Consider the following 24,524-nt stretch of genomic DNA (forward strand, 5'->3'; position numbering starts at 1 on the left):
AGAAGGCAGTCACATAGGTAGCCTGTTAGGCTCTATTCTCGTTTTTAGTTTTTGAGGCATGGGAAAAGACATTTTTCCCGATTCCAAACACAAAGAATGTCTTTCTGGTTCACTTGTTACTAGCAAAATGCAAGAGAGCCAAACACGGCAGGTTCGGTTTCATAAGCTTTGTCATAATTGCAAACCTCACGCGCTAGATTGATTGATGGACACGCGGACATTGTGAGGCATTTTCTTGACGCGCCATGCGGTGAATAAATAATGCTTCTTAAACGAAACTCTACCTAATAATGGCTGAACATGACCTGTATAAAAGATAACGTTTCCAGCTAACGTCTCCGCACTGTGATTTTCAACATGATCGTGGAAAGGAAGAAAAAGTACACTCTTTTCGCACTATTAGTATTACGAGCATCGTTTGTGTTTGGCGGTAAGTTCTGCTCTTCACAAAATATATTTTACCATAATTCTCACTTTCGGGCACTTGCAGCTCGTAAAAATCTCATTGCTCTAAATGAACGATCCAATCAGTCCGGCATGATAAGAGGTATCTCGGAAATGGTGAACCTGCTAGCACCCAAATCGTTAGTGATTTTGGTACAAAACGAAACCAAAATCGATCGTCTTGACAAGCTCACCGTAATGATCCATCACCATAACATACCCACCTGTGTCTACTACGATCTGGAACAGTACTTCAGCTTGATTGAGGAAAATCTGGAGAAATCGCTGGAAATTACATCACTCATATTCTGTCACCCGGAAGACATGTTGCAGGACATCACCGACAGACGCTTGGCGCACCGGCTCAGTTTGTTCATATTTTACTGGGGTGCTTCGCAGCTGCCGGCCACCTTGAACCATAATCTGCTAAAGGAACCATTTCGTGTGGCTATAATTACCAATCCCAGGCGCAATATCTTTCGAATATTTTACAACCAAGCCAAGCCAAACAATCGTGGCGACATGGTAAGCGTGAACTGGTTCGATGGTAATGACATGACGTTCAAACGGGTGCCACTACTTCCCTCGCCGACGGAGGTCTACAAGAACTTTGATGGGCGCATTTTTAGCATTCCGGTCATACACGTAAGCTTCATTAACTCTATCTTTTCTAAGTTTAAAAACGGCGAATTACATTAAATAATCTAATGTAATTTAACTTTACCATTCTCAGAAACCTCCATGGCATTTTATTATTTATGGCAACGTGAGCACCAACGCAGCTGATATGACCAACGGTACCAACAGTGATGACGCGGTGGGTTTCGAAATGGAGCTGGAAAAGAATGTTACGGTAGAAAGCGACGATACCTACTTTACGGTGAAAGGTGGACGCGATCACAACTTGATGCAGTTGATAGCGGAGCGGATGAATTTCAGCTTTCAGTACGTGGAACCACCCGAAAAGATTCAGGGCATAGCTCTCGGGTCGGAGAACAATGCTAGCTTTTCGGGCGCTCTAGGTATGCTCCAGCGCAGGGAGGTGGAACTGTATCTTGGAGATGTAGCTGTAACGTGGGAAAGGATGAAAGCGGTCGAGTTTTCTTTCTTCACGTTGGCCGATTCGGCTGCCTTTGTAACACACGCACCGCGGAAGCTGAACGAAGCTTTAGCCCTAGTGCGTCCATTTCAGATTACGGTTTGGCCACCGGTGATCATAACTATTTTGATTTCTGGTCCTATATTATACATCATTATTTCCACGCCCTATCGGTGGAGATATGGTTATAATCGTGGTAATTTGAGACAACGGAATCGCCATAAAAAATTCAGACAGCGTAAGCCGGCCTTTTATAACATACGCTACATTGAGGAAATGAGCTACACACGTGTTACTGCTCGGCGGACTTACAGGACTAACGACATGCAGGAATATCCTAGCTTAGACCGCTGCATATGGTATACGATCAACGTGTACTTGAGGCAATGTAAGTGTCTTTGGACAAAATGAGCACTGTATAGCATAATCCTTGTTGTTGTTTCGTGTTATCATTTCAGCGGCTAACATTCCATTCGATGGTCATCTTGCGAGGTTCTTTTCCATCTTACTTTGGCTGTGCGCTACATACGTTCTCGGTGATGTCTATTCCGCACAGCTAACATCACAGCTAGCACGCCCGGCACGGGAAAGTCCTATCAATACGCTTGGGCGGCTAGAAAATCGCATGACACGTGATGGGTATGAGTTATTGGTAGAACGCCAGAGTGCATTCCATGCTGCGCTAGTAAACTCTACCGGTGTATTACAACGGCTTTACCGGCTGACAAGGCAGCGATCGGTAAACGATTCCTTTCTGGTCAAATCCGTCGAGGAAGGCATTCGTGTGCTGCAGAGTGACCCGAAATACGCAGTCTTTGGAGGTCGTGAAACGTTATATTTCAACACCAAACGGTACGGTGCCAATCGGTTTCAGCTAAGCGAGAAGCTGTACACGCGCTATTCTGCCGTGGCCGTGCAGATTGGGTGTCCATTTTTGGACAGCTTGAACGACGTGTATGTGTGTTCCGGAAGTATAAAATCGATGCATTATGAGATGGTGTACTATTCAACAATCTTCCTTCATTTAATTTCCAGCATCATGCGTCTGTTCGAGGCAGGTATAGTGGAGAAAATAACCATAGCAGAGTACGAGCAGATGTTCGGACGCCACAAGGGAAGCATATCGCACTCGGAAGAAACGGTGCGCTCTACCAAGTCTACCAATTCCGAGTGTGACACAGATGGTACCGGAAGCAAACGAAAGACGGACTCGAACGATAAATTGCAGCCAATGAATTTAAGAATGTTGCAAGGCGCATTTCTGGTGCTAGCGTGCGGTCACATCCTGGGAGGTGAGCTCGAACCATGCAATAACTGAAGGGTTTTGTTCAGCTGTTTTTCTTTTTGTTTTGTGCTTTTGCAGGAATTTGTCTGTTCGTTGAAAGGCACATTAAAATGATCAACAGTTGTGGAGAAACAATCGGTCTTATCGGGAGTAAACTTAAGTGTGTGATTGATCAACTCTGCCCACAATGGAGGTGATTCGTCTATAATTTATAATAATTTTTATTCGGATTCGGTTAAATACCATTTTTCATTAGCTTCTAATTGATATTGTTAATACGTTTTGCACAATTGGCACTTGTTATAACGGAAGAAATTCAAAAAAAGTTACGTCAAACGTTTGGATTTGAAGAAGACGTTTGCTTTGATAACAGATGATGACCGATGACGTTGGTCCGATTGTTTATATTTAGTTTAAAAACAAGCGAAGGATCTGCAAAACGTTTCCACAAACCGAAGGATACAAACAAGAGACAGTTAATGGATCCGACCAAATTGAAAGAAATAGTTCTGAACGCAAAACGACCGTATGTGCTGTACAATATAAATCCTCAGTGGCCCTGCTTTAAACAAACATTCGACGATTGGTGTGAAACATTTGACGATGCGCACCCAAATGCCGTACCTTTTGATGAATGCTCGGTGATGGGCGGTTGTGACCCACAATGGGAATGGCAACGAACAAAGAGACACATGAAAATGCGCGACATTTGCAATAGAGATATTCAGCATAAAGTAGAACGATGGAATTCGTTCAGCTACCGTAACATTGAACTACTGCCAGAACCTTGCCGAAGAGGAGTAAATTTTGCGTGCTTCGGGTTTCCAGAGATTAACGAAGATGTTACGTTTTGGATTGGATCGGCACAGGCCCACACCCCCTGCCATTACGATACGTATGGGTGCAATATCGTGGTGCAGGTTTTTGGGCGCAAATCCTGGACACTGTTGCCTCCGGAGGCAAAGTTAACTCCAGTGCGGGTCCCATTTGAAGAATCAAGTGTATATTGTGAGGAGAACTTTTACAGTCCCGCATCTTACAGCCATTTTACGAAGGTTGAGAATGAAGTGTACCATGTGGTGTTGGAGCCCGGAATGGCTTTAATTGTACCTCCTAAATGGTGGCACTACGTCGAAACATTAGAACCTGCTCTGAATTTCAACACCTGGCTTAGTTTGGTAGGTAGTGCATCTAGTTACATGATTGCACTTTTAATTGTGTTACTCTTGATTTGCAGGAAACCGACGTCGATTCTCTTATCTCAGAATGCATAACCAAGCTGTTGCTTCAAGATTTGTGTGACGGGTTGGAAGAGAATATTAAAAATCGTCTTATAAACCCAAATGAAGTAAATTATCCATCCCATTTTCAGGCCTTTTAAACCAACGATAAATGAATCCAAATTTTTCTTCGGCAGGATCTATTGACAACAACGAGTATCAGCAAATCGTATGATATATTGAACTATTTGCTAGATCAAAAGCGGAAGAACAAACAGCAATGTATAGAACCAAGGCGATACCCCTGTGACTATCTATCTACCGACGCGTTCAACAGATTAATAGAGGAATGCAAACCATTCATTAAGCCGGTGGAAAAGCTACAACAATGGGATTTTTATAACAAAATCATTTGCAACCATTCTCGATACGATTCATCCCAAAATGGGGCGAATTTCTCAGGGTTAACCACTGACGAAATTGAACTAGTGGTAAGAATGCGAAAACTGATAAACGTGTGTTGCAAACCAAATGTAGTAAAATTAATAGAAACTTCCTTGTTAGATGAATATAGAAGTTGATTTACTGACCGTTGACACAGTATTCCTATTTTTTTTCGCATTTCATGACCGCCATTCATTAACATTAACATTCATTCAAATGAAACGTATTTCAACCAATTCGCATTAAAATACATCAATTTATAAATTTTGCTAAATTTCCCAAGAAAAACTAAGGCTATATAACCTTAGGAGATTGGCAAATTTATAGTTTTTTTGTAAATGTCCACGAGATGAGGTTTTTTTCACAAAATTTCTCTGAAATTTTTTGCAAAATTTTTCTGAATCGCGTTCGCAAACGCGACAATTGCTAACCGTTTAGTGACCCCGTGCTGAATATTTTTTTCACAGTACCACCCTGTTTTGTTGTGACGTTTATCTATTGTGACATTTTGCTATGAATGTCAACAGTGCTAAAACAGAAAAGAAACAATTTAGATGTTTTCTGTTTTTCATTGTAAACTAGAAAAACAGCAGCGCCAGAGAAATGTATAAAGCGTGAATGCTTTTGTCTGAAACGAACCCAGAACAAGCGCGAGCAGTTGCATCGATCGAGACGTTGTGTAGCAGGAATGTTCGATTAGCGGACGGTGGTGGTACAGCGAACCAACGCAAAGTGGGTGTGTGTTGTGTAGATCAACTTTGGGGATTTTGCCAATGTTAATTTCATGGTCATTTGTTTGCATTCCGTCACCTGATAGGAAAGTATCACTTAGGGAAGGAATGAGTTGAGCTGAGGTATCTTATTCACGCGCAGGTATAATTGAGACCACGGTGACAAGGTTGTGAGCGAAACGGTGACTTCCTGGTTATTTCACTTGGAGCGCTTTGATTGCAAAAGCACCTGCCAGCTACCACTACAAGCTAGATTGTTTCAAATAATTCAATCGGGATAGCATACACTCCCACCGGAAAGGCGATGAACTACGACGTGCTGTTAAACCGTACCGGATTCAACAAGCTGTCGATAACACCGCAGCACTTCCGCAGCGTTTCCGAAGGTGATTCCCGAAATCGTGACCAGCCCCAGGTTGCTGATCGGAGCGGCGATGGAACGAAAACGCCTGGAAGGAAAATATCACTGCCACCGCATGCGCACCGCCACGAAACCATGTCCGCCTCGTGTAGTCCGATGCGAGGCGGTCCCTCTGCAAATCCATCTGCAAGTGGTCCGGGAGAAGAGTTCAAGGGTAAGGTGGAATCGAAACTGTTAACCATGTGGAACAACATGAAGTTCGGATGGAGCTATAAGATGAAGACAAACTTTTCAAAGGAGCAACCCTTGTGGCTGTTGGGTCGATGCTACCATCAAAAGGTAACGCCCGGACCATCAATGGAAAGCTCGCTAGAGCTTGGCACCTCGGGTCCCGATGGTCAGCTGATGGTACTGCAGAACGTTTATTTGGCCGAAGGGTCAAACTCACCGCCGGAGGAAACGGGTACCGACGCCATTGAGGACAGCAGCCCGGAAGCGATCATCGAAGAGGAAGGAATTGGAGCGTTCCGGAGGGATTTCATTTCGCGCATTTGGATGACGTACAGGCGGGAATTCCAAACGATGGACGATTCGAACTACACGTCCGATTGTGGCTGGGGTTGCATGATAAGAAGTGGACAGATGCTGCTTGCACAGGGTTTGGTAGCCCATTTTCTCGGGCGCAGCTGGCGATGGGATGTGTCGATGTTCACTGCTTACGAGGAGAGTATACACAGGAAAGTGATTCGTTGGTTCGGAGATACCTCGTCGAAGACGAGTCCCTTCTCGATACATACGCTGGTAGCGCTGGGGAAAGAATCGGGCAAAAAGCCCGGCGATTGGTACGGTCCGGGTGCGGTAGCGCACCTGTTGCGACAGGCTGTACGTTTGGCCGCACAGGAAATTACCGATTTGGATGGAGTAAACGTTTACGTTGCCCAGGATTGTGCTGGTGAGCTAGAATAATCTATTCGATAAGAAGTACTTGTGTACTAATGCTAGCTTTTTGGTTGTGTTTCAGTGTATATACAAGATATTCTTGACGAGTGCACTGTTTCGGCACCACCGCCTGGTGCGCCCTGGCAGCAAAAGTGTATGGCCGGAAGTAGTGGAACCTCAGCAAACGTGGCCAGTGTGCATAAAAGCGACTCTTCACCTTCTGCAGGTGATGGTGATGATGAGGGACAGTCCACTCACTGGAAGTCGTTAATATTGCTCGTACCGCTTCGACTTGGTACCGACAAGCTAAATCCCATTTATAACGAATGCCTTAAGGCGATGCTAAGCCTGGACTACTGTATCGGCATTATTGGCGGACGACCGAAGCACTCGCTGTACTTTGTTGGATACCAAGGTATGGATAGAGCTCCACAAAAACGATAATTCGCTATAAGATAGTTTCTTTTGTAGAGGACAAACTTATCCATCTCGACCCGCACTACTGCCAAGATATGGTCGACGTGAATCAGGAAAACTTTCCCGTCGCCTCGTTTCACTGTAAATCACCCCGTAAGATGAAGCTAAGCAAAATGGATCCCAGTTGTTGCATTGGATTTTACTGTGAAACGAAACGGGACTTTTATAAGTTTATCGACAGCGTAAAACCGGTAAGTTGGGGTGGGGGCTTTTGTAAACTAGTTTAGTAAATCTTGCTTATCGGGTTTCTTCGTCTCTTACAACGCGCGACAGTTTTTAATACCCGTTCATCAGGGCAATCAAGAAGCAGGATTTACGAACCCATCCGGATCGTCGACTAGCTCCGTCAGTTACCCGATGTTTGTGTTTTGTCGTGGGAAAAGCAGCGAACAGCGTGCCGATCTCCCAGGACAACAGCCCCATCATTCTCACCCGATGGCGTATCGATCACCTCCAACGGCTATACCGCAGCAAATGGCTGCGGGTAACGATGAGGACGATGACGAAGAAGAGGATGAGGCCATCGAGTTCGTCATTCTATAACAACACGTTGCACGGCGAAAAGTTTTCGATACGATTCATACATAGCTAGATATGTTTAGTCGACTACTGATGGATCCGTTGTCAACAGCGAATCAGCAGACAACATTTACGCTGCCTGTTCTACATAGCAACATTCCACGGCAGACGATCAGGTGTGTATGGCACCATCCTTTCTATTTGGTACAACAAGAGCAACAAGTACACGGACACGAAACACAGGTTTCAGTACTTCGGAAGGAAAGGGAAGGAAAGTAATGCTGATCTAGAGCAAATAATTGATTATCGTAGAAAAATGTACTTATATTGTGATTGTATCGCTTAAGATAAAATGAAATCGTGAAAATTGGTCCATTATTCAACGAGGACTACCTTACAGCTATCCTGCAGACAGGTACACCGCTTACATATATTGCCAAGAAGTAAACAAATATCTGAACCATAGGTATAGTACTACATTTAGTTATGGAAGATTTAATTTATTATTAAAATATTTCGTCGCGCTTAGTTACTTTACCTTTGATTAGCGTTTAGAGGGAAACATTTCGTTTACATTTTATGTTCGTACTTATTGCTGAATGCAGGCGCATGAACATATGCATACCCAAATAATGTATCATGTAGGCTTAGAAGATTTTTTACGTATAAAATAAATAAAAAAAACTAATAGTACAGAGGAAAATGTGTGTCTTCAAAATCGTAATTTAAAATTTGAAAAATATGGAGCGAACATGTCGTCCAGGCCACTGGTCGAGGCACAATTACATCAGATCGCTAACGCCATCTAACGGAAATGAAGTTAACTTTTCGATTGTCATTTAGTGGGGATGAAATTGTTTGAGCGCCGTTTGTTTTGGTACGGTGTTTTGAGCACGGACGCGTTTTAAAGTTTTTCCTATTTAGCCGGCCGGTCGATTGTGATTGTAGTAAAATATTATTTGATTATTCGCGTTGTGCAGTTTAGACGATGGCGCCACAAGACGAAAATCAATCGCAGGATAAACCCGTCTTGAAGGGAGCGATTACGATTTCGCAAATAAACGCGGACGAAATAACATTCGTAAGTACATGATAGCTATGTTTACCATTTGCAAAACATGCATTAATTATCTTGTGATTTGCCTCTCTTTCGATTAATAGCTTGCGAACCGATTTTGGGCACCGGATACGGCAAACGCTCACGAGGCGTACAATGCACAGATCATAGAAGATATCTACCGGAAAGAGATATGCGATACGCGTCATTCGTTGCGCCGGATCATGATGCTGGAGTTTAGCCAGTACCTGGAAAATTATCTGTGGCCCAACTTTGACGGGCAAGGTGCAAGTCGTGCGCACCTAATGTCGATAGTGGCGATGGTGAATGAAAAGTTTCGTGAAAAGGTGGAAGTGTGGAAAGTGTTCGAAAATAACGGTGAGCTGTTTGTGCAATTTTTCCAGCGCGTGCTGGAAGCGTGCATCGAAGAGTGTCCCGTGACACCGGCAACAATGCGTGAACAGACGGCATTGCTGGTGTTTTTGAATCATTGTTTTAACAGCATGGAGGTGGAAATATGTCGCAACCAGGCAAAGCGGCTTGTCTCGCTAACTATGTGGGCCTGTCTGCAGCCGAAGCGCCGCGAACAAGAGCTGAACCAGATACCGGAATGGCGCAAATTTTGGAAAAAGCTCCAAAAAAAGGATAAACCGGAGCAGAGCGAAAAGCTTCAATGGGAGCGTCACTTTTTGCAAAATTTAATGATCAAATTTATACGCATTCTTGAGACCATTCCGGTGGACGGTCCAGTATGCGAGGAAACGGTACGATACTGTGAAAGGTTCATAGAGTTTTTAATCGATTTGGAAGCGCTATTACCGACGAGAAGATTCTTCAATACCGTCATGGACGACTGTCACGTTGTCGTACGTTGTTCCTTATCGTCGTTGGTTCGTCGCGAAGAAGGCAATCTTTTTTCTCAGGTGAGTCTTTATACTTTTCTTCTGCTGATGCGTTCGAAGAGAATCGATTAAATAAGCAAAAATATTGGAAGATTTGTTTATTCAATGTAAAAGGAAAGGAGGAGCATAAACCTTTCCTAAGATTCTTGCTACTAGTGTGCACAATTTTTTATGTTTTTTTAGATTTTTTCCTCTATAACGGGATGGGTTGTTTGTATAGGCAAAGCAGAAAACGTTACAGCAACACGTTGCGTTTCTGTTGGAAAATGCTTAAAAGGAACATTTGAGTACATTCAATTTTTCGCACAATAAACATTGCCTTTCTTTCATCGTCTGCCGTAACAACAGATGTATCATTTTTTATTGAAACACAAGAAAACAACAAACGAATAGTTTCTGTTGATTTCAATGTCATAAATAGTGTATGAAACCCATTTAATTGTAGTCGTCTATTTCTATTGCCTATCCAGCTAGTACACAATATGTTTAACGAGTACAACAATCTTTTTGGCTTTAACGACCTTACAGGTCACGCCGGCCATTTCTGGCTTACTAGACTTATTTTTACCACGTAGCCGGATAGTCAGTCCTTGCTACGGGGGAACGGTCCGGATGGGATTTGAACCCGGTCCGGCCGTGTGGACTGGCGCCGTTTATCACATGCACCATCGGACCGCCCCGAGTACAACAATAGTGTCACTTATTTACGTACGTTTTATTTGCTAAAACCACATATTCGTTTTCGTTTTGCATGCACTTAGTTATTTGTTAACTAAAATGTATTTGTATGCCAAAAAAGCGGGTAAGACACTGTCGGTTGTGTTGAAGTACAACTGCGCACCAATTAAATTTTAAAATTATCTTACAGATTAAGTTTTTTTTTACAAATATTTTGTTTTCCACTTATCTACATGGAGGAGCGGTGCAAGGATCGGAAGATTGTACATCAGACAAATGTTGTTTTTCCCACGAGCAATTTCTCGTCCGATCTCGTGCTGAAAACTGCAGCAGCAGATGTTTTTGTTCGATTTGTTACACTTTATGACTAATACAGCAGTGCCTTATATCATTGCGCGTATGAACTATGACTATATTTGCTGCCTATTCTTAGTTGTTGAAGACTGGAATTTAGAAGCCTGGAAGCATATTCGGCCTGAGATTCTGTGGTTGTTTTTTTTCACGTAAGTCTTTTTTGTATGTAAGACTTTACTGTACGAATGCACCTTTACCTAGACAGCCGGTGGACGGTGTTATGGTTTTGTCTTTGCGACTGCTCACTGAGAGCCTTTTACTGTGTACATAATATCATATGGATTGGTTCGGATTATGAAGATCATACCATCAGCCGAAACTGACGTACGCGTGAAGATGAAATCGAATGTACGTCTTTTACCACAATACTAAGCATTAGTAATCACCACCGTTCATGTAAGTCATCTCGTCGCCCCACTCGGTCGTCTGGGGCGCTTGATCACGAAAGCATGATTTCACTAGAAATGTTACATGTTTCTGGCGCAACACACAGATATAGAGGATGCAGGGTGCCTGTAGCGCATTCGCGATGATGTGCATGTAGAGCAACCCGTCAAAATGTAACCATGATAGAATGAGAAACAGCCAGGCGATACTCATTGTGGCAAAGATAAGGGTGAACATGACGAAGCTACAGCGCAGCTTATGATGGATCCTGCCGTACGTATGCATCCGATTGATGAAGCGTAACGTGGTGACGAAGAAGAAAATGTTCACTATAATAATGAATGCGATCGGCGTAAAGAACACGGCTATCCCTAGCCAGCTAATGTTGTCCTGCCCTTCGAAAAAGCTTTCCCGTCCGGGATGGTGAACGGTTTCGGTGCCACTGTTACTGCTAGCGTTGCTACTACCGGGAAGATCGAGAAAGAAATGGGCAAACACGGCAATTGCTGCCATCGTACCGGTGCAGCCCCAGGCGTATCCCGAGTACCAGCAGTACTTTCGACCGTCGCTAACTCGCAAGAACACGTTACGCGTGCGAAACATTTTCCAGATGTAGTAACCCATCGCATTTAGCCAGAAGAACGCACCGAGCAGGCTGACGTAAAAGAACAGATCCGCTATGAGGAAGCTTACATGGTTGCTGAACTCGGTGAAGATGCGTACCAGATCGGCCGCCTGGCTCACGATCAGACACATCGTGATCGTTGTCACCATGTTGCCGACGAGATCGCGTAACGTTGGCAGCACAAAGTAAATGATCGCAACGACGAGCAGGATGATCATGGCCAAACCGTGGCAAATCGGGTTGATGATTTTGCGTAGCATCACATCACTATCGGTCCAGTGGATCTCTTCCTTCGGCGAGCACACCTTCGCTATCAAACCCTCCATTAGTTCTGCTCCATCACCACCGCTTCCGATAGCACGATCCATACAGTAAAGTCCTTGCACGTAGTCGTACTGTAACAGCGGCACATTCGTGTCACCGGCATCGATATAATCCTCATCGAGATAGCTACCTACGCTACCCTGTGACCCGGGGCTGTGATGGCGCAGAATAAGGTGCCGCAGCTGACCATCCGGAAAGAGAATCAATTTGTCATAGCTCTGTAAGGTGAGGAAGAAGGAAACAATGTCGTAAAAGAAAACATTTTTAACAACTGGATGTGTTCGGAAAAGCGCGCTACTTACGTCGTGATATTCGTAGATGTTAAACTTCTGCTTGGTACCACAGTCCGGCAGACCAATGACGAAACGATAATTGTCGACCTGTACATTTCGTTCGCCTTTCCGACCGATGAACTCTGGCTTCCATATGGCTGCAATGAAGCAAGGGCAACAAAAAGGGCAAATGAAATTGATGAAAAATGGGCCTCTTGGACGATGCACGTTCCGGAGTCACCGTCGTCGTCCTCACAATTTTGCTCCCATCACGTACGTCGTTGTGTTTCGATACTAATGGTACGGGTCAGGTGTTCTATATATTGCAACAATCAGCTCCCTGCTGACTGCATTTCAGTTGCACAATTGAATGGTGTAATGTTGGAGTCTTTTTGTTGTTGTTTTGTTTGCTTCGTGTCATGCCTGCCTAGGGGGAAAACCGTAAGTAGTAGCAGCAATTTTCTCTTCCCAGCACAACATTTACCCGGGTTGTGAAGGAATTGAAAGAATTTTTCTAACACAAGGCAAGTAAAAGCGTATCGCTTTTCCTCATGTACGTAAGCGAACTCTTGGTCTGTTCGTCTATACGAAACCCGGACACACAATCGGGTGTTGCCGGTATGCTTTCTAAAAACCGAAACGATAGTAGAACCCGAAAGCAATCATGTTCCACAGTTGGTAAGTAGGATGAAATGGAATTTCGATTACGCTACCGCCTTGGTGTGGTATCAGGGCTTTAAAGCAATACAGATTTCCACTCGATATTATCCGAATGGGTATTGCTTTAGCCATTTAGGCTTCGGGATATGTGTTATAACAATAAGGCACAGTGAGGATGATAAAAAAGAGTAGCAAGTACAACTAGCAACGTTTGACGCATTGTACTTGATTTAATCTTAAATCGTTGGCGTTTGAAGTATGATTGAAATTCGGGAATAAATCATACTCACAACACTAAAGCCATTATTGCCGTTGGTGGTGCTATTGATGAATCAAACCCACCCGATATCACGCATCTGTGTATATTGCCGCTCACAGAACGTAACACTGCGAGACGAAACCAAATCAATTCGGAAAGAAAGCGAACGAAGACGGATGCTGATAATACAGTGAGTAGGAAAAAAACTCCTGTGATCTTTTCCATGACTAAAAGAAGCCCTGGCTTCAAGTAAGTAGGTGCTACTTATACCACTCAGATGTAGATATACATTTATCTTGTTAAACTGATGCCAAAAAAAGTCTTCTTCTTTCATCTGTTCAGTGTGGCGTGACTGTGACCAAAAGCAGTATAGAGAGAATGAAGCAAAACGGAAAGATCCATGGACTGTTCTTGGATGATTTTAGGTAAATCGTTTATCAGTAACCACCAATGGCTGGAAATATTATTGGATTTATTTCAATTGTCGAAGTGAAAAGAAACAAAAAATAAACTTCATGCTTTCCTTCGAAGTGAAGAGCTGTTATTGCATAAATTATGAAACGAGTTGATCACGTTCGCAACTTGGGCAATGGTTATGAGCGAATTATAGCTATTTCTAGATTGCAATAACATTAAGGTTCAATATTTACTTTCGATTGAATGTTAGAAAATTCTTTGAGTACAATTTTTCGATATCAAACGGAAGCTTTTCAGTGGTGGGTTGCAGCGCACGTGCCTTGCCCGTAGACCAAAAGCCGTAGAAACATAATGATGCGAATCGTTATGTTGGTTTCTTGCTAAATTCAATCACTTTTTCGAATTCAAAATTGCTTGCTCTTAAAGAAAACGTCTTACGAAGCACAAAATGGTCTTCATGTGAGCGGCATCAGTATTAGGGCCGTTTAAAAAAACTAATTAGTAAGCCATTGCGCGCTCAATTGCGTTGGTCCCTTTTTTCCAAAACATTTGTGTTTTGTTCGTCTGTAAAGTGTAGCCTGTAGCGATAGGGATGCTTCAATAGTATACTTACTTGCATTGACTGTGGCGGCGACGGTACACTTCCCATCGTAGACGACCTCAAACTTCTCGCAGCATTTGTTTATCCGCACCGATGAAGTTGTCGTCGAATGGGTAAACCCAATTACGGAAAGGACAATAATTGCAAAGGCTGCTCTGGTTGGTGTTGGCATCTTTAGCATCTATTGACCGTCTAATAGCTGCCAGCAGTGGGACACTAAAGACCACCCCCTTCAATGGGTTATGAGGAAAGTTTGGTGAGATTCACTTCGTCGTTGGCGGAGATTATGCGTTGCTGTGTTGGTTTTGTCACTGGCAGAATGTGGAACAAATGCCCCCACGTCTGTGAAGGTTTGCTAATGGTATGTCGGGCAGGAACATTCAAAACGAGCAGTGTTGCATCTAGTGCTAGCTGTAGTGCATCGTCATTGCTTGCTTCACCGTAGGGACCCGTCTGCAAAATAAGAAAGTAAAACAAAACGATGAAAATTTATATAAAATCTTAAAGCTTTGATTTGGCCACAGTCGCGCAGGAGCACGAATAAACCAAAGCGTTTAGTTATCCATTTGGTAAATATATGGTTTAAATTTATACGCAATCTTGAATTCTACAGCACACTTCAGAACATTAATGCTCCTTCATAATTCATGGCGATGAATATAGCTCTAACATTTTAACAGTAACCTTTACCAATCCTTACCATCATGCGTGTATCGATCGAAGATCTTCTTTTCACCGATCACGCACAGATATGGGAGAATGAAGGGGAAAAAACAAAACGGACAGCTCATTAAACTCATGTACCGATGAGCATACATAAATTCCAAGCAATACACAAACATGTGCGACTGCAGCCCCATAGTATAACACGGGACATCAGCACCATTTCCTAAAGAAAGAAGACCGAGTTTTACTTTTTCACCACGGGTTTCCCAGGCAGCGTGCGCCCCAGACGACCACGGAGCTTCAGAAATTTCTCATTTATTTATGCTGACACTGAGACCAAGTTGTAAGGCGGATGAAAAGTGAAATAAAAAAAAAAAACAAACACACGATAGAAGGTTCTGCGTTTTTAACAGACAGCAGCTACCGGTTGCCGCTGTGCATTACATCTACACATCACGGGCAGGGATATGTTTCTTGACTCCAAGACACGGTGGTAGCGGCTATTCGCTGCCATTTCTGCACCCTGTTGTGGTTTTTGGGTGCGATGAAGTTCATGGCTTGGGCGGGTGCTGCTGCTTGATGCTTTCGCTTGCTCGCACACTTCTCGCACCGCTTCCATCTCACCAGGGAGAAACAAATTGAGATCATTATAGAATAAGTGATTCACATTATCATCGCCATCAAAATAAGATGTGGTTTTATGGGCAAAACCGTCGGGCACTTCGGATGGGTTGCGATGGTGTGGGCGAAAGGATTACACATTTAGCTCGCTTGAGCTCCACAGCTCTCGTGCATTCCACCGGGTCTAGCAAAGGTTATCGTGATTGTACACCGATTTTGCTAACGAGGATATGTTTTGTGTGGAACGTGCAGCACTAAAGACTAAAAGCATCGTCACGTCGGATTCGGAACTGAAACGTGAAAATGATGGAAACACGGTGAAACATCCTTATAATTACTTAACGCCAGTAAAGACGCACAGATCCTTATCTTGTAGTGGTTGGAATGCAGAACAGAATTGTAGCTGCTTTAGTAACACAATAGCCGGTGATATTGAGCTATTGATTGTAACGCTTGGTTGGTTTCGGGTTTTGGCTTGCATTTGATAACATTTACCGTACGCTTTCATGATATATGACACGCCACACGATGTGCTTTCATGTTATGCTGTTAGTTTAAGCTGGCAAATACCAACTCAAATACGTACAGAGTACACGCAAACTCAAATAATCGACCACAACGGTTTGATTGACGCGAATCAAGCGTCACCGTAAGGTTGTGGTCGTTTTGTACGCCTTATATAAATGAGTACCCTTCAACGGATTGTGACAACCGGAAGGGAAGCTGGTGACCATTCGCGTCCCGTTTCTGGCCGTGTTTTGGATTGGACGCTGTGTCATTTGCGTAGATGGTATCGTTTAAGGAGCACACCAAAAGATGAGCTCCAAGCAGCAGAACATCCAAGAGAAAAGGAATTACTTATTTATGTGCCACTCCCCCCCTGTTGGATGTCCAAATGCTGCTTCTTGTGATCCTTGGAAGCTCTTTCTAGATGTGGTGTACTATTAATTATGCGTTTCATTTTTCATTTGGTTGGATTTGGGACGTTTTCCGTTTTGCAAACGAGTATAGCGTGTTCTGTAATTTGATGATACTTCCTATCTTTCTAGGTTTTATGTTTCTTTTGCAACATAATTTGTGTATTTTGTTCTCTCATCAAACCACGTTGTGTGCTGGTTTAATGAAGAGATGAGAAAATAAAATATAGATATAAATCGATGCAGCAAGGAAGCTGTTAGCGGTCACTCTTACCGTTGTCAGTCGGAAAGTTTTTTGTTTGCGATGAAATTCTTAGTTAGGTCTGTTATTTATACCACACTCCAAACATGGAATCAGTGCACCTTTAGCCACTCTAAAATACTGCCCGAACTGAACGCGCACATTTCAGATTTCGTCCCATCCTTGGGAATGATGGTGCGGCTACTGCTCCCATCGCTACTGTCCGGTTCTTAATTTTCCGTTTTTTATGTGCTTTGTGGTCCTTTTGCGAACCACCACCAGCAGCCAGTAGCATCTTGAAGATATTTTCGCATTCCTCTTTTATCTTTGCCAATACGGGACGATACTTGATGCGTCTTCGGGTTGAATGGTTTGGCGCGGGTACGCCTTTGCGACGGAAGATGCGTACGTGATGATAAGAACGCACCGATGTCGTCAACGATTGAAACATGGGTCCGGTGAAGCGACATCAGAAGAAGGAACCGTTTGTGTACCGGTTCACATAGACGGCTTTCGGACGTGGTTGGGTTTAAAGACGTTTAAAACGGTTCGTGGTGTGTGGGAAACGAAGGGAAACGAGTGGACAATGTTAATCGAACCTTTTGGATCCCGGACGGACTGTGTCTGTTTCCCGATAAGGTACCGGAGACAAGAAATAGCTACGGCTGCTAAGGGGAAATGTGCCCGTCGATAATAAAATAAAACAATAACGGGGTTTTGTTTCGTTCTTACCCGGCTGTATGTAGGTTGGGAAGCTGAGCGACAGAGTTTTCCTAGTGCTGGCAAAACTTGAAACCAAGATGATTGGGACTTTTTAACATAGTAAGAGAATTTTCAAGCAGCATTTTGCTCCGATCGAAGTCGATCAATATTTTTCGCTCGATTTCTTCCATTCCCGGGCCAAGCAATTTGAAATCAAGTCCTTTTGATATCTTCTTAAGTAACGCTGTTTGGATAGGACAATTTTATGTGTGCAGAATAAAATAACTGCAAATGTGTGCCAAGGGTGGTCCGTATGAATGCTAAAAGCCGTAAACCCTACGTACGATGAATAGCTCGCACAACATTAATATTCATCTTGCCAAACTTAATATGCGGCTCATCATTGATACACCACATCAACAGTAGCGGAGCAGCACCCAAGGTGGCGTTGTGTGTCTCTCCAGGGATGGTTGGGTAGAGTGATGTGATACGGTGTAAGTAGAGCACCACTTCTCGAAGGTCATAAATTCTAGCCATTTTTCATCATCTCCTTTCGGAGGGTTTTTTTCTGTATGAACCGATGGTAAGAATGGTAAGAAACATACAAGCTGTCTCCAACGTTTTGCGATGGAGATGACACAATTTTTGTATTTGTAACTGTAAGTGACGTTCGGTTTTCGATGTTTTGATGGCCGCCGACAAGGAACAGCGTTGTGATTCGCAATTCAATGGTGACAAGAAAAAAGACGAAACTATGTAGATCCTACGCCCTTAGAATATTTCGACACTAAGCCACGTGTGTTTTGGTTCTCTCTGTTGCTCTATGTTCGCTGTCTACAAAAAAAGAACGGTTGTAAAGCGCCGGTTCAGGACGATCCTGATGAAGATTAATTGTCACCGGTTTCCTTTGCTGCCATGTGCGGCACATGTGGGTGGGAGCATTTTGTTCTGATGTTGTTCTGGTCTAGGCTGTGATTATTAGTGTTCGTTTATACAGCGCTTACCGGCTCCATGATGCACAACCACAACAAAAGAAAGATTGTCCATTTTGGGGAGTTTTGCGTACGATTAGTTAACGATGATACGGATACATTATTAACATAAAAGTATCAAAATCATTCCAATTTATATGTAATGCAAAGTTACCACCCGGATCAGCTGCAGCTAGGCAGCGAGTGGTATCATAAAATGTAACGACACGGAAGCTATCCTCTCACAGATAGAGTCATTTGTATGCAAAAAGCAGTAAACCAGCCAGAATATGATAGGAAGTTTTGCTGAAGTTCATAGCCCGTGGGTCGACCTTAATACATAGCATAACCTACCGCGCGAATGGGAATTGTTTCCCACCGCTTTATTAAAACGATGATTTGGTAAATGTGCTTATCGTTTTCGCTTTGCCTTGTCTACCGCGGTAGGACACATTTTCCTATTTGTATCCTTTGTGTTTCGATTATCGGCTGAACGGTTTTTCTATACATCGTCGTATCATAGTTTCCAGTTTTCCATTGCCTGAAACATCCTTATGCGTGAAGGAGATCCTCAAACGATCGATGTGCTTCATATTGTCAAAAGCACGCGTACGTATAAAACTCCACAGCACGATTTGTCGTAGGTTTTTGAATGAACCATTCATTGCTGTACGAAACGTTGGTTTTGATCACGTGACGCCTTGACGGAAACCTTGTGCTCGGGAGAACCAGGGATCCCCCAAAAAAAAGCCACGATACGTAATAGTACCTAAAAGTAGAGAGCAAAAACCACGTTTTTATTTTGATCCTGTAAGAGCAGGAAAGCCACTATGGTTGCCGGTTCTTTTATTCTTGTTCGGTCTGTTCATGGGCTTTCACATGCCGAGGAAAACCCCACCATATCCGTGACGGAATCTGCGAACGTGTAGGTAGCGCGTAAGAAAGGTGGAAATTAGATTTTGTGTTTTTGTCTCTTCCGGGGGCTTTAAAAGTGTAGCAACACAGCAAACGTTATGTTGTCCTCGTTGGCATCGGAGCATCGGTATTTATGCGAGACAACAGTCCTTCCTTCTATACCGGATCTGGTGGCTTGAATTGAACTTTAAACACTGTAAGCGTTCGCTCGTAATTGAGGAACTGTTAGGTGTATTAAAAGAAATAATACGTTCGTTTCAAAATTGCGATCGTTTACAAAATTAAACGCTTACCGTAAGTAAGCATTGTGCTGGTTTTGAATTTCATTCAGCACCCACACATGTACATATTACGATGAGGCGACACATTCCATAATAGCTGCCATCAGTACAATTTATTATGCTTTACGGCGTCGACGACGAAGCCGGTACATACATTTGCCATTTTATTCCAGTGCCCGAGAGTTATGTTTGTGGCACCAGGTCGCTCTCGGTTTCTCTCTACTGCTGTAGGGTTGCTATAGAACTTGCTTGGTGTTGGTGGTGGTGGACTGTTTGCATTTTTATTTGCATTCCGCATATATCACAATGAGCGCACGAGGAAATTGGTTGTTGGTTTTGTCCTTCCGGTGCTGCTGCCGTCGGCAATTGCATGAAGCGTTCTGTGTCTTATGAATAAGGTTATGTCACGAACTTGAAAATCCCGCCAGATTACATTACATTCCCATTCCGGCGAATGAGTGCCAGCTGCTTGGTAAACATTGCTCTGTATATGCACAGCGGTGCGCATAGACCATTAACAGGTGGAATAGGTGAATAGGAAGCGTTAAAAAATAGTTTTTTCTTAATGTTGTTTTGTACATTCTTCAAACTAAATATTTTCCAGTGATTGAAGTAGAAGTGCGTTTCCATGAATAATACAAAAAGTGTAGATTAGTATGGTGAAAAAGAAATGAAAATGAGTTTAAAATATGCTTCATCATTTGAATTGAAAAGCAAAGTACATTTTCTTATTCAAACCAAATTGTAAAAAAGGGAATACGGTGGAATATTTCAGAACATCCTTTGTAGCCGTGCAGATGATCCCTTTTAACCGACGACAACAGCCGCATTGTAACGGAAAGTGGCGTAACGCACGTAGGCAAATAAGAGAAAATTCGTTTACGATCCGCTTTGTGTAGCATTCGTACTTAGGGAAACAGGCGTTTGTAGGACTCACATCCCGCAATACACACTTGGCAAATGTGTAAGGCCAGTTTTTTAGTTGTTGTTTGGCAAAGTTTCCTGCAGACAGCGAATACACCAGCATTTTGTTTCCTTTCCTTTCGTGCGTATTTGTGAGCCAACTTTTTTGCTTTTAAAAACCCCCGAACGCAAACTATTTGTGGTCAGGTATTATTTTTTATTGCGCAAATAAAGATTGCATACCATTTGGGACTATTTTCACTAAACATATGCAGACGATAATTTAGCTACCTTTCTTGCCGATGTTTGTGTGTCCCCCTTGAGCGGTTTCGCTTGATGTGGCTTTCTTCTATTTTTATTTTTATTTTTAATGTTTGCCAACCCACGATTGTGAATGATATTCCTAATGGGTATTTTAACAGCTATAAAAAACGGTTATTTTCACCTTTTTGTAAACAGCTGGTTTTGTGCAGCTATGTATGTGGAGACATCAAAACATCAAGCAAAATGGTAGGTCGGGAATAAGAAGAAAAATGTATGCTAAAATGATCGGTCGGTACAATTTTCCTGCATATAGAAGAGGGTGGTTGAATATTTCCTCTAGGGGACACTTTTAATTGATGTGGGTTTATGTACGGGCTATCCTTAGTGAAAAGATGGATTGGGCGAGCGTTTGCTAAATGAACACACATTTAAATGCGAACGGTCAAATGATCTCGCTCGAGAATAAATGTCAACGGTTGGAGGATTTCGTTGGGATTACGAATTCACTACCACCGGGTGCCGGGCTTTTCATGTTGGTGCCAACTGCAGTTAAAGAATAAGAAAGGGGGCAAATATGTTTATCATATAATTATTATAGCGTTATCAAAATGTTTATCCTTCGATTTAATTCGTAAAGGTATGAACAAAACGCAAAAAATTGGCAAATTTGGCTTCTTGTTTGTTCAGGTGCAGTTTGTCCAACTCATTCTACAGTGTGGCGAACCCATTCACACTTGTGTCATTGGAAAATGATCAACTTGTTAATTTAACTGAAGAAGCGCCATGTTCGTATATAAACATTATCAAAGGAACTTCAACCGTATAGTAATTCAATTCGTTTAGTAACATTATTCGTATCTCAAATATTCGTTTCTCAAAAGAAGCATATCGCTGAGTCTTCGGCTCGTATCTCAAAACGTATCGTATTATTAGGGCAGTCCTCTCTCGAGCTGACGATACTGCCTAATGGCAAGACCCAAATCGTAGAACCCAAAAAAATGTTTCTGCTACTACGCCTACTACATGTTTGTATACCAAGCAGGTTCTTCGAAGAAGCCATTTTACGGCAATGACGCTTCTTACAACTCGATCAGGCATCTTTTTCCTTTGGCAAACCACCAGAAAGAGGAAATCCCTAAATGTTGTACACTTGCATGGGTACAAGCAACGGCATCAGCACGTTTTCTGGCATTTCCGATGGCTTGAAAATGCATCTTTCGTCAACAATATTCGTTCCCAGCTTGCCACTTATTCTGCGGCGAAACATCCTGCGATGGAGAGGCAGTGGAACTAGCTAAAACCGGAAGTTTATTTATTATTATTCTTGTTTTTGTAGTTACAGCACGTGGTGTGTTTGAATTTTGTTTGGTTTTGCTCGTACATACCGCATCAAGCATGCTTGAAGGCAACAGAAAAATGTTTTGCGGTAGTTTTTGCTTTCTTTTTGGCTGTAATCCGGTTCCGGTGTACATAGGTATCCATTAGGCCCCCAAGATATATTGTATGGAAGTATGTGGGCTTAAAAAGTTGTGTTTTTTCTTCGATCTAATAAACGTCATGCTCATGGTTACCACCATAGCATGCTGCGGTAAGCTGTGTGGTGCTGTGTATGGTAATGTTGTCACCAGCAAGGGTGTAAACATAACGAGTGAAAGAAACGCAGCATGAGTCTATTGAAACATATTCCATGCGATGGGGGTTTTCCCCCTGTATGATACCAGTCCAGGGTTGAGCAATCGGGGGAAGTACGATGAACCGGCTCGGAGAAACAAAAATATTCAATACATCTAAAATAAATATGAAATATCGTAATGCTGCAGGCTTTTATGAATGGTGATTCATCTTATGGGTTCTATAGCTTGCAGCCTCAGCATTTAAAAAGATTCTTCACCACTGAACTGTTTCGTTTGTGGGCGCAAATTGATTGCAGGAATATTGAAGAAATCGATCGTGAATGATGCTATTCCATCGATATGTCGCAATTGTAACAAGTCGCTAAATCGTTATTGGTAATTGATCTGCTTCTAGGGCGACCGTCACGATGGTGACCGAATGCTGGCCGTGATTAATCTATCATCTTATGACGTCATTCACTGTGGCTGTACGATCGTAGATGACAAACGCGCAAACACCGGTCGCTGCGGTGTTTGAACTGAGAAAAAAACCCATCATCTTGGTCACTGTAGCAGGTGTATATGATGCCCAACACAACAGATTCATAAATACTGCGCCTGCAAATACGCCACTTGTACTTGAGTTGACGGCAAAATAATCCGCGCGCAACGCGGTCACCGAGTGCATGCGTGCGTGTGTTTGTTTCCACTCAACCGTGCAATTCCGCCGGGTAACAAATACACATAACTTTCTGTTTCCTTCACATTGGCCACCAGCACGGGGCACACCTACGCCCGGTGGCGTGTGGTTTCTTCGGTATGCTCTTTTGCTTCTTTTTGCGCACTCCGGATGTTGGACGACGGAAGCTATCGCGGATCGCAATGGTTGATGGTTTTTCCTACCCCGGTACATTGTTTACAATGCGATTCGCATATCGCGTTTACTGCTTCACCGATCGTAATTGAATTTTTCTTTTGCTCACACAGTTTGCTCTGTGCGATGGCACGAGCATGTATGATTCCCTTAAACTTTAGCACCTGAGTTTTACTATATATCCTCTTCGGTAGCACTAAGCACAACACAGACGCACACAAACACAAACTCGGACGCACATAAACCAGCGTGGGCAACGTTTTACCTGGACGCGCCGTCACAAAGCTGGGCTCATTATGAATTTCCTTTCCAAAAACCAGATGCCACACACATTACACCGTATGTTGGCTGCCCAACGCTACGGAACGAAGAGAAAAAAAACCGGTGCTACGAGACCGAAACCCATTTCGATATCATTCGACGTTGCGCTCCTTTACTCCAACGGTTAAGCTCGTTTACTTCAGCTATGCTGCGCTTGTTTCTCACTCATTTACACTGCCGGGAAATTACACGTCGTGGCACACCAGGCTACCAAGCGGGCCTTCCGCTACGCTTTTTTGGCCTTTCCGTTTTTGTTTCATCCGCTTTTTTTGTGTGTGCAAATCCTTTTACAAATCCAAAACTGGAATAAATATGTGCCCGTTTTATGAGTGCCACCAGTCACGGAACTGGTCACGGAAACCGACAGCTAAATAACTACCGCTGACTCACTTGTTTTGTTTGCCTGTGTTAAATAGCAATATAGCTGCGTTGAAATACGGCTCTGGACGTAGGCAGCACCGAAAGGCTAAAAACATACTCGGTACCGGCAAACAAGTAGGCAACGCACAAACCATCAGCACGCACAAGCTTCGCGTGAGATTACAGGGGTTTTCTGATGACTTCACACGTATTGGGTTTTAATCCACATTGTGGCAACGTGTTTTGCTGCAGTAAAATGGGATTTTGGGTGGTTAATCGTTTGCTTTTGGAATGCTTCAAACATAATTTCTTCGAGATTAAAGAAACCGGTAAAGAATTTACTGTAATTTTCACGTAAAAAGAGTTTCTGCTTGAATTTATTGTTAATATAAAAGCACTGGAGAGCCCTGTAAGCGTTTGGCGCAGATGGCGGTTTTGATCGTACAAGTATTGTACACGTGTCAGTATAAACAGAATGTAACTTGGCGTTTGACGTTGTTTATAAACGGATGTCAAGTGCTCCATAATTATGGCGATTTGAAGCAGCGGTTATGAGTTGTGGAGTTCTTTTTTTCGTACAATAAAACCAAAGGTATACCTAGTTTTGTGTTTTGTTTTATCAGACTAATGATTTAATGGAGTAAATGAATAGCAAAATCCAGATTTACTCATCGTTAATGAAGGCTAATGGAACTAATTCGGAGTGATGGACAACACATAAATAGCCATTTAATTTGAATAATGCAGGCGTACGAAAATAGCTTGAATCCATTTGTTTGAATTAAAAATCGAAACAATGAACTTGTCTAGTGCCGTATGA

General features: G+C 42.9%; 5 protein-coding genes across 8 annotated transcripts in view; 4 read left to right on the forward strand and 1 right to left on the reverse strand.

Annotated features, from left to right (window-relative positions):
• The first annotated feature begins 52 nt into the window (after positions 1 to 52).
• Positions 53 to 3,045, forward strand: LOC125764961 (ionotropic receptor 40a). Of its 3 annotated transcripts, none has more exons than XM_049429728.1 (5): positions 53 to 1,089; positions 1,178 to 1,931; positions 2,002 to 2,497; positions 2,579 to 2,835; positions 2,907 to 3,045. In XM_049429728.1, exons 1-5 carry the CDS (start codon positions 358 to 360, stop codon positions 3,023 to 3,025), a joined length of 2,358 nt encoding a protein of 785 aa, XP_049285685.1. In that variant the 5' UTR covers positions 53 to 357; the 3' UTR covers positions 3,026 to 3,045. The 3 variants fall into 3 exon arrangements, with proteins under 3 accessions (XP_049285685.1, XP_049285684.1, XP_049285683.1); XM_049429727.1 differs by having other exon boundaries at positions 53 to 430; positions 491 to 1,089; positions 2,002 to 2,835; XM_049429726.1 differs by having other exon boundaries at positions 2,002 to 2,835.
• A 70-nt stretch (positions 3,046 to 3,115) lies between these two features.
• On the forward strand, positions 3,116 to 4,644 carry LOC125765075 (HSPB1-associated protein 1). Its single transcript, XM_049429934.1, has 3 exons — positions 3,116 to 4,006; positions 4,066 to 4,176; positions 4,246 to 4,644. Exons 1-3 carry the CDS (start codon positions 3,212 to 3,214, stop codon positions 4,627 to 4,629), a joined length of 1,290 nt encoding a protein of 429 aa, XP_049285891.1. The 5' UTR covers positions 3,116 to 3,211; the 3' UTR covers positions 4,630 to 4,644.
• Positions 4,645 to 4,970: 326 nt separating this feature from the next.
• Positions 4,971 to 8,222, forward strand: LOC125765011 (cysteine protease ATG4C). Of its 2 annotated transcripts, none has more exons than XM_049429843.1 (5): positions 4,971 to 5,228; positions 5,310 to 6,536; positions 6,606 to 6,938; positions 6,995 to 7,191; positions 7,274 to 8,222. In XM_049429843.1, the coding sequence occupies exons 2-5, from the start codon at positions 5,528 to 5,530 to the stop codon at positions 7,541 to 7,543; spliced, it is 1,809 nt and encodes a 602-aa protein (XP_049285800.1). In that variant the 5' UTR covers positions 4,971 to 5,228; positions 5,310 to 5,527; the 3' UTR covers positions 7,544 to 8,222. The 2 variants fall into 2 exon arrangements, with proteins under 2 accessions (XP_049285800.1, XP_049285801.1); XM_049429844.1 differs by having other exon boundaries at positions 4,971 to 5,224.
• A 76-nt stretch (positions 8,223 to 8,298) lies between these two features.
• Positions 8,299 to 24,524, forward strand: part of LOC125764909 (RNA helicase aquarius) — a 39,321-nt gene continuing 23,095 nt past the window's right edge. The window contains exons 1-2 of the mRNA XM_049429618.1: positions 8,299 to 8,600; positions 8,681 to 9,499. Coding sequence (XP_049285575.1) covers positions 8,508 to 8,600; positions 8,681 to 9,499 — 912 coding nt within the window. The 5' untranslated portion in view covers positions 8,299 to 8,507. The remainder of the gene's footprint in view (positions 8,601 to 8,680; positions 9,500 to 24,524) is intronic.
• On the reverse strand, positions 10,158 to 23,866 carry LOC125765051 (probable G-protein coupled receptor Mth-like 5). Its single transcript, XM_049429910.1, has 4 exons — positions 23,735 to 23,866; positions 14,068 to 14,508; positions 12,149 to 12,276; positions 10,158 to 12,064 (listed from the first exon to the last, which is right to left on the reverse strand). The coding sequence occupies exons 2-4, from the start codon at positions 14,234 to 14,236 to the stop codon at positions 10,886 to 10,888; spliced, it is 1,476 nt and encodes a 491-aa protein (XP_049285867.1). The 5' UTR covers positions 14,237 to 14,508; positions 23,735 to 23,866; the 3' UTR covers positions 10,158 to 10,885.

Source organism: Anopheles funestus, chromosome 2RL (assembly GCF_943734845.2).
Source record: "Anopheles funestus chromosome 2RL, idAnoFuneDA-416_04, whole genome shotgun sequence".
Classification (NCBI taxonomy): Eukaryota; Metazoa; Arthropoda; class Insecta; order Diptera; family Culicidae; genus Anopheles; species Anopheles funestus.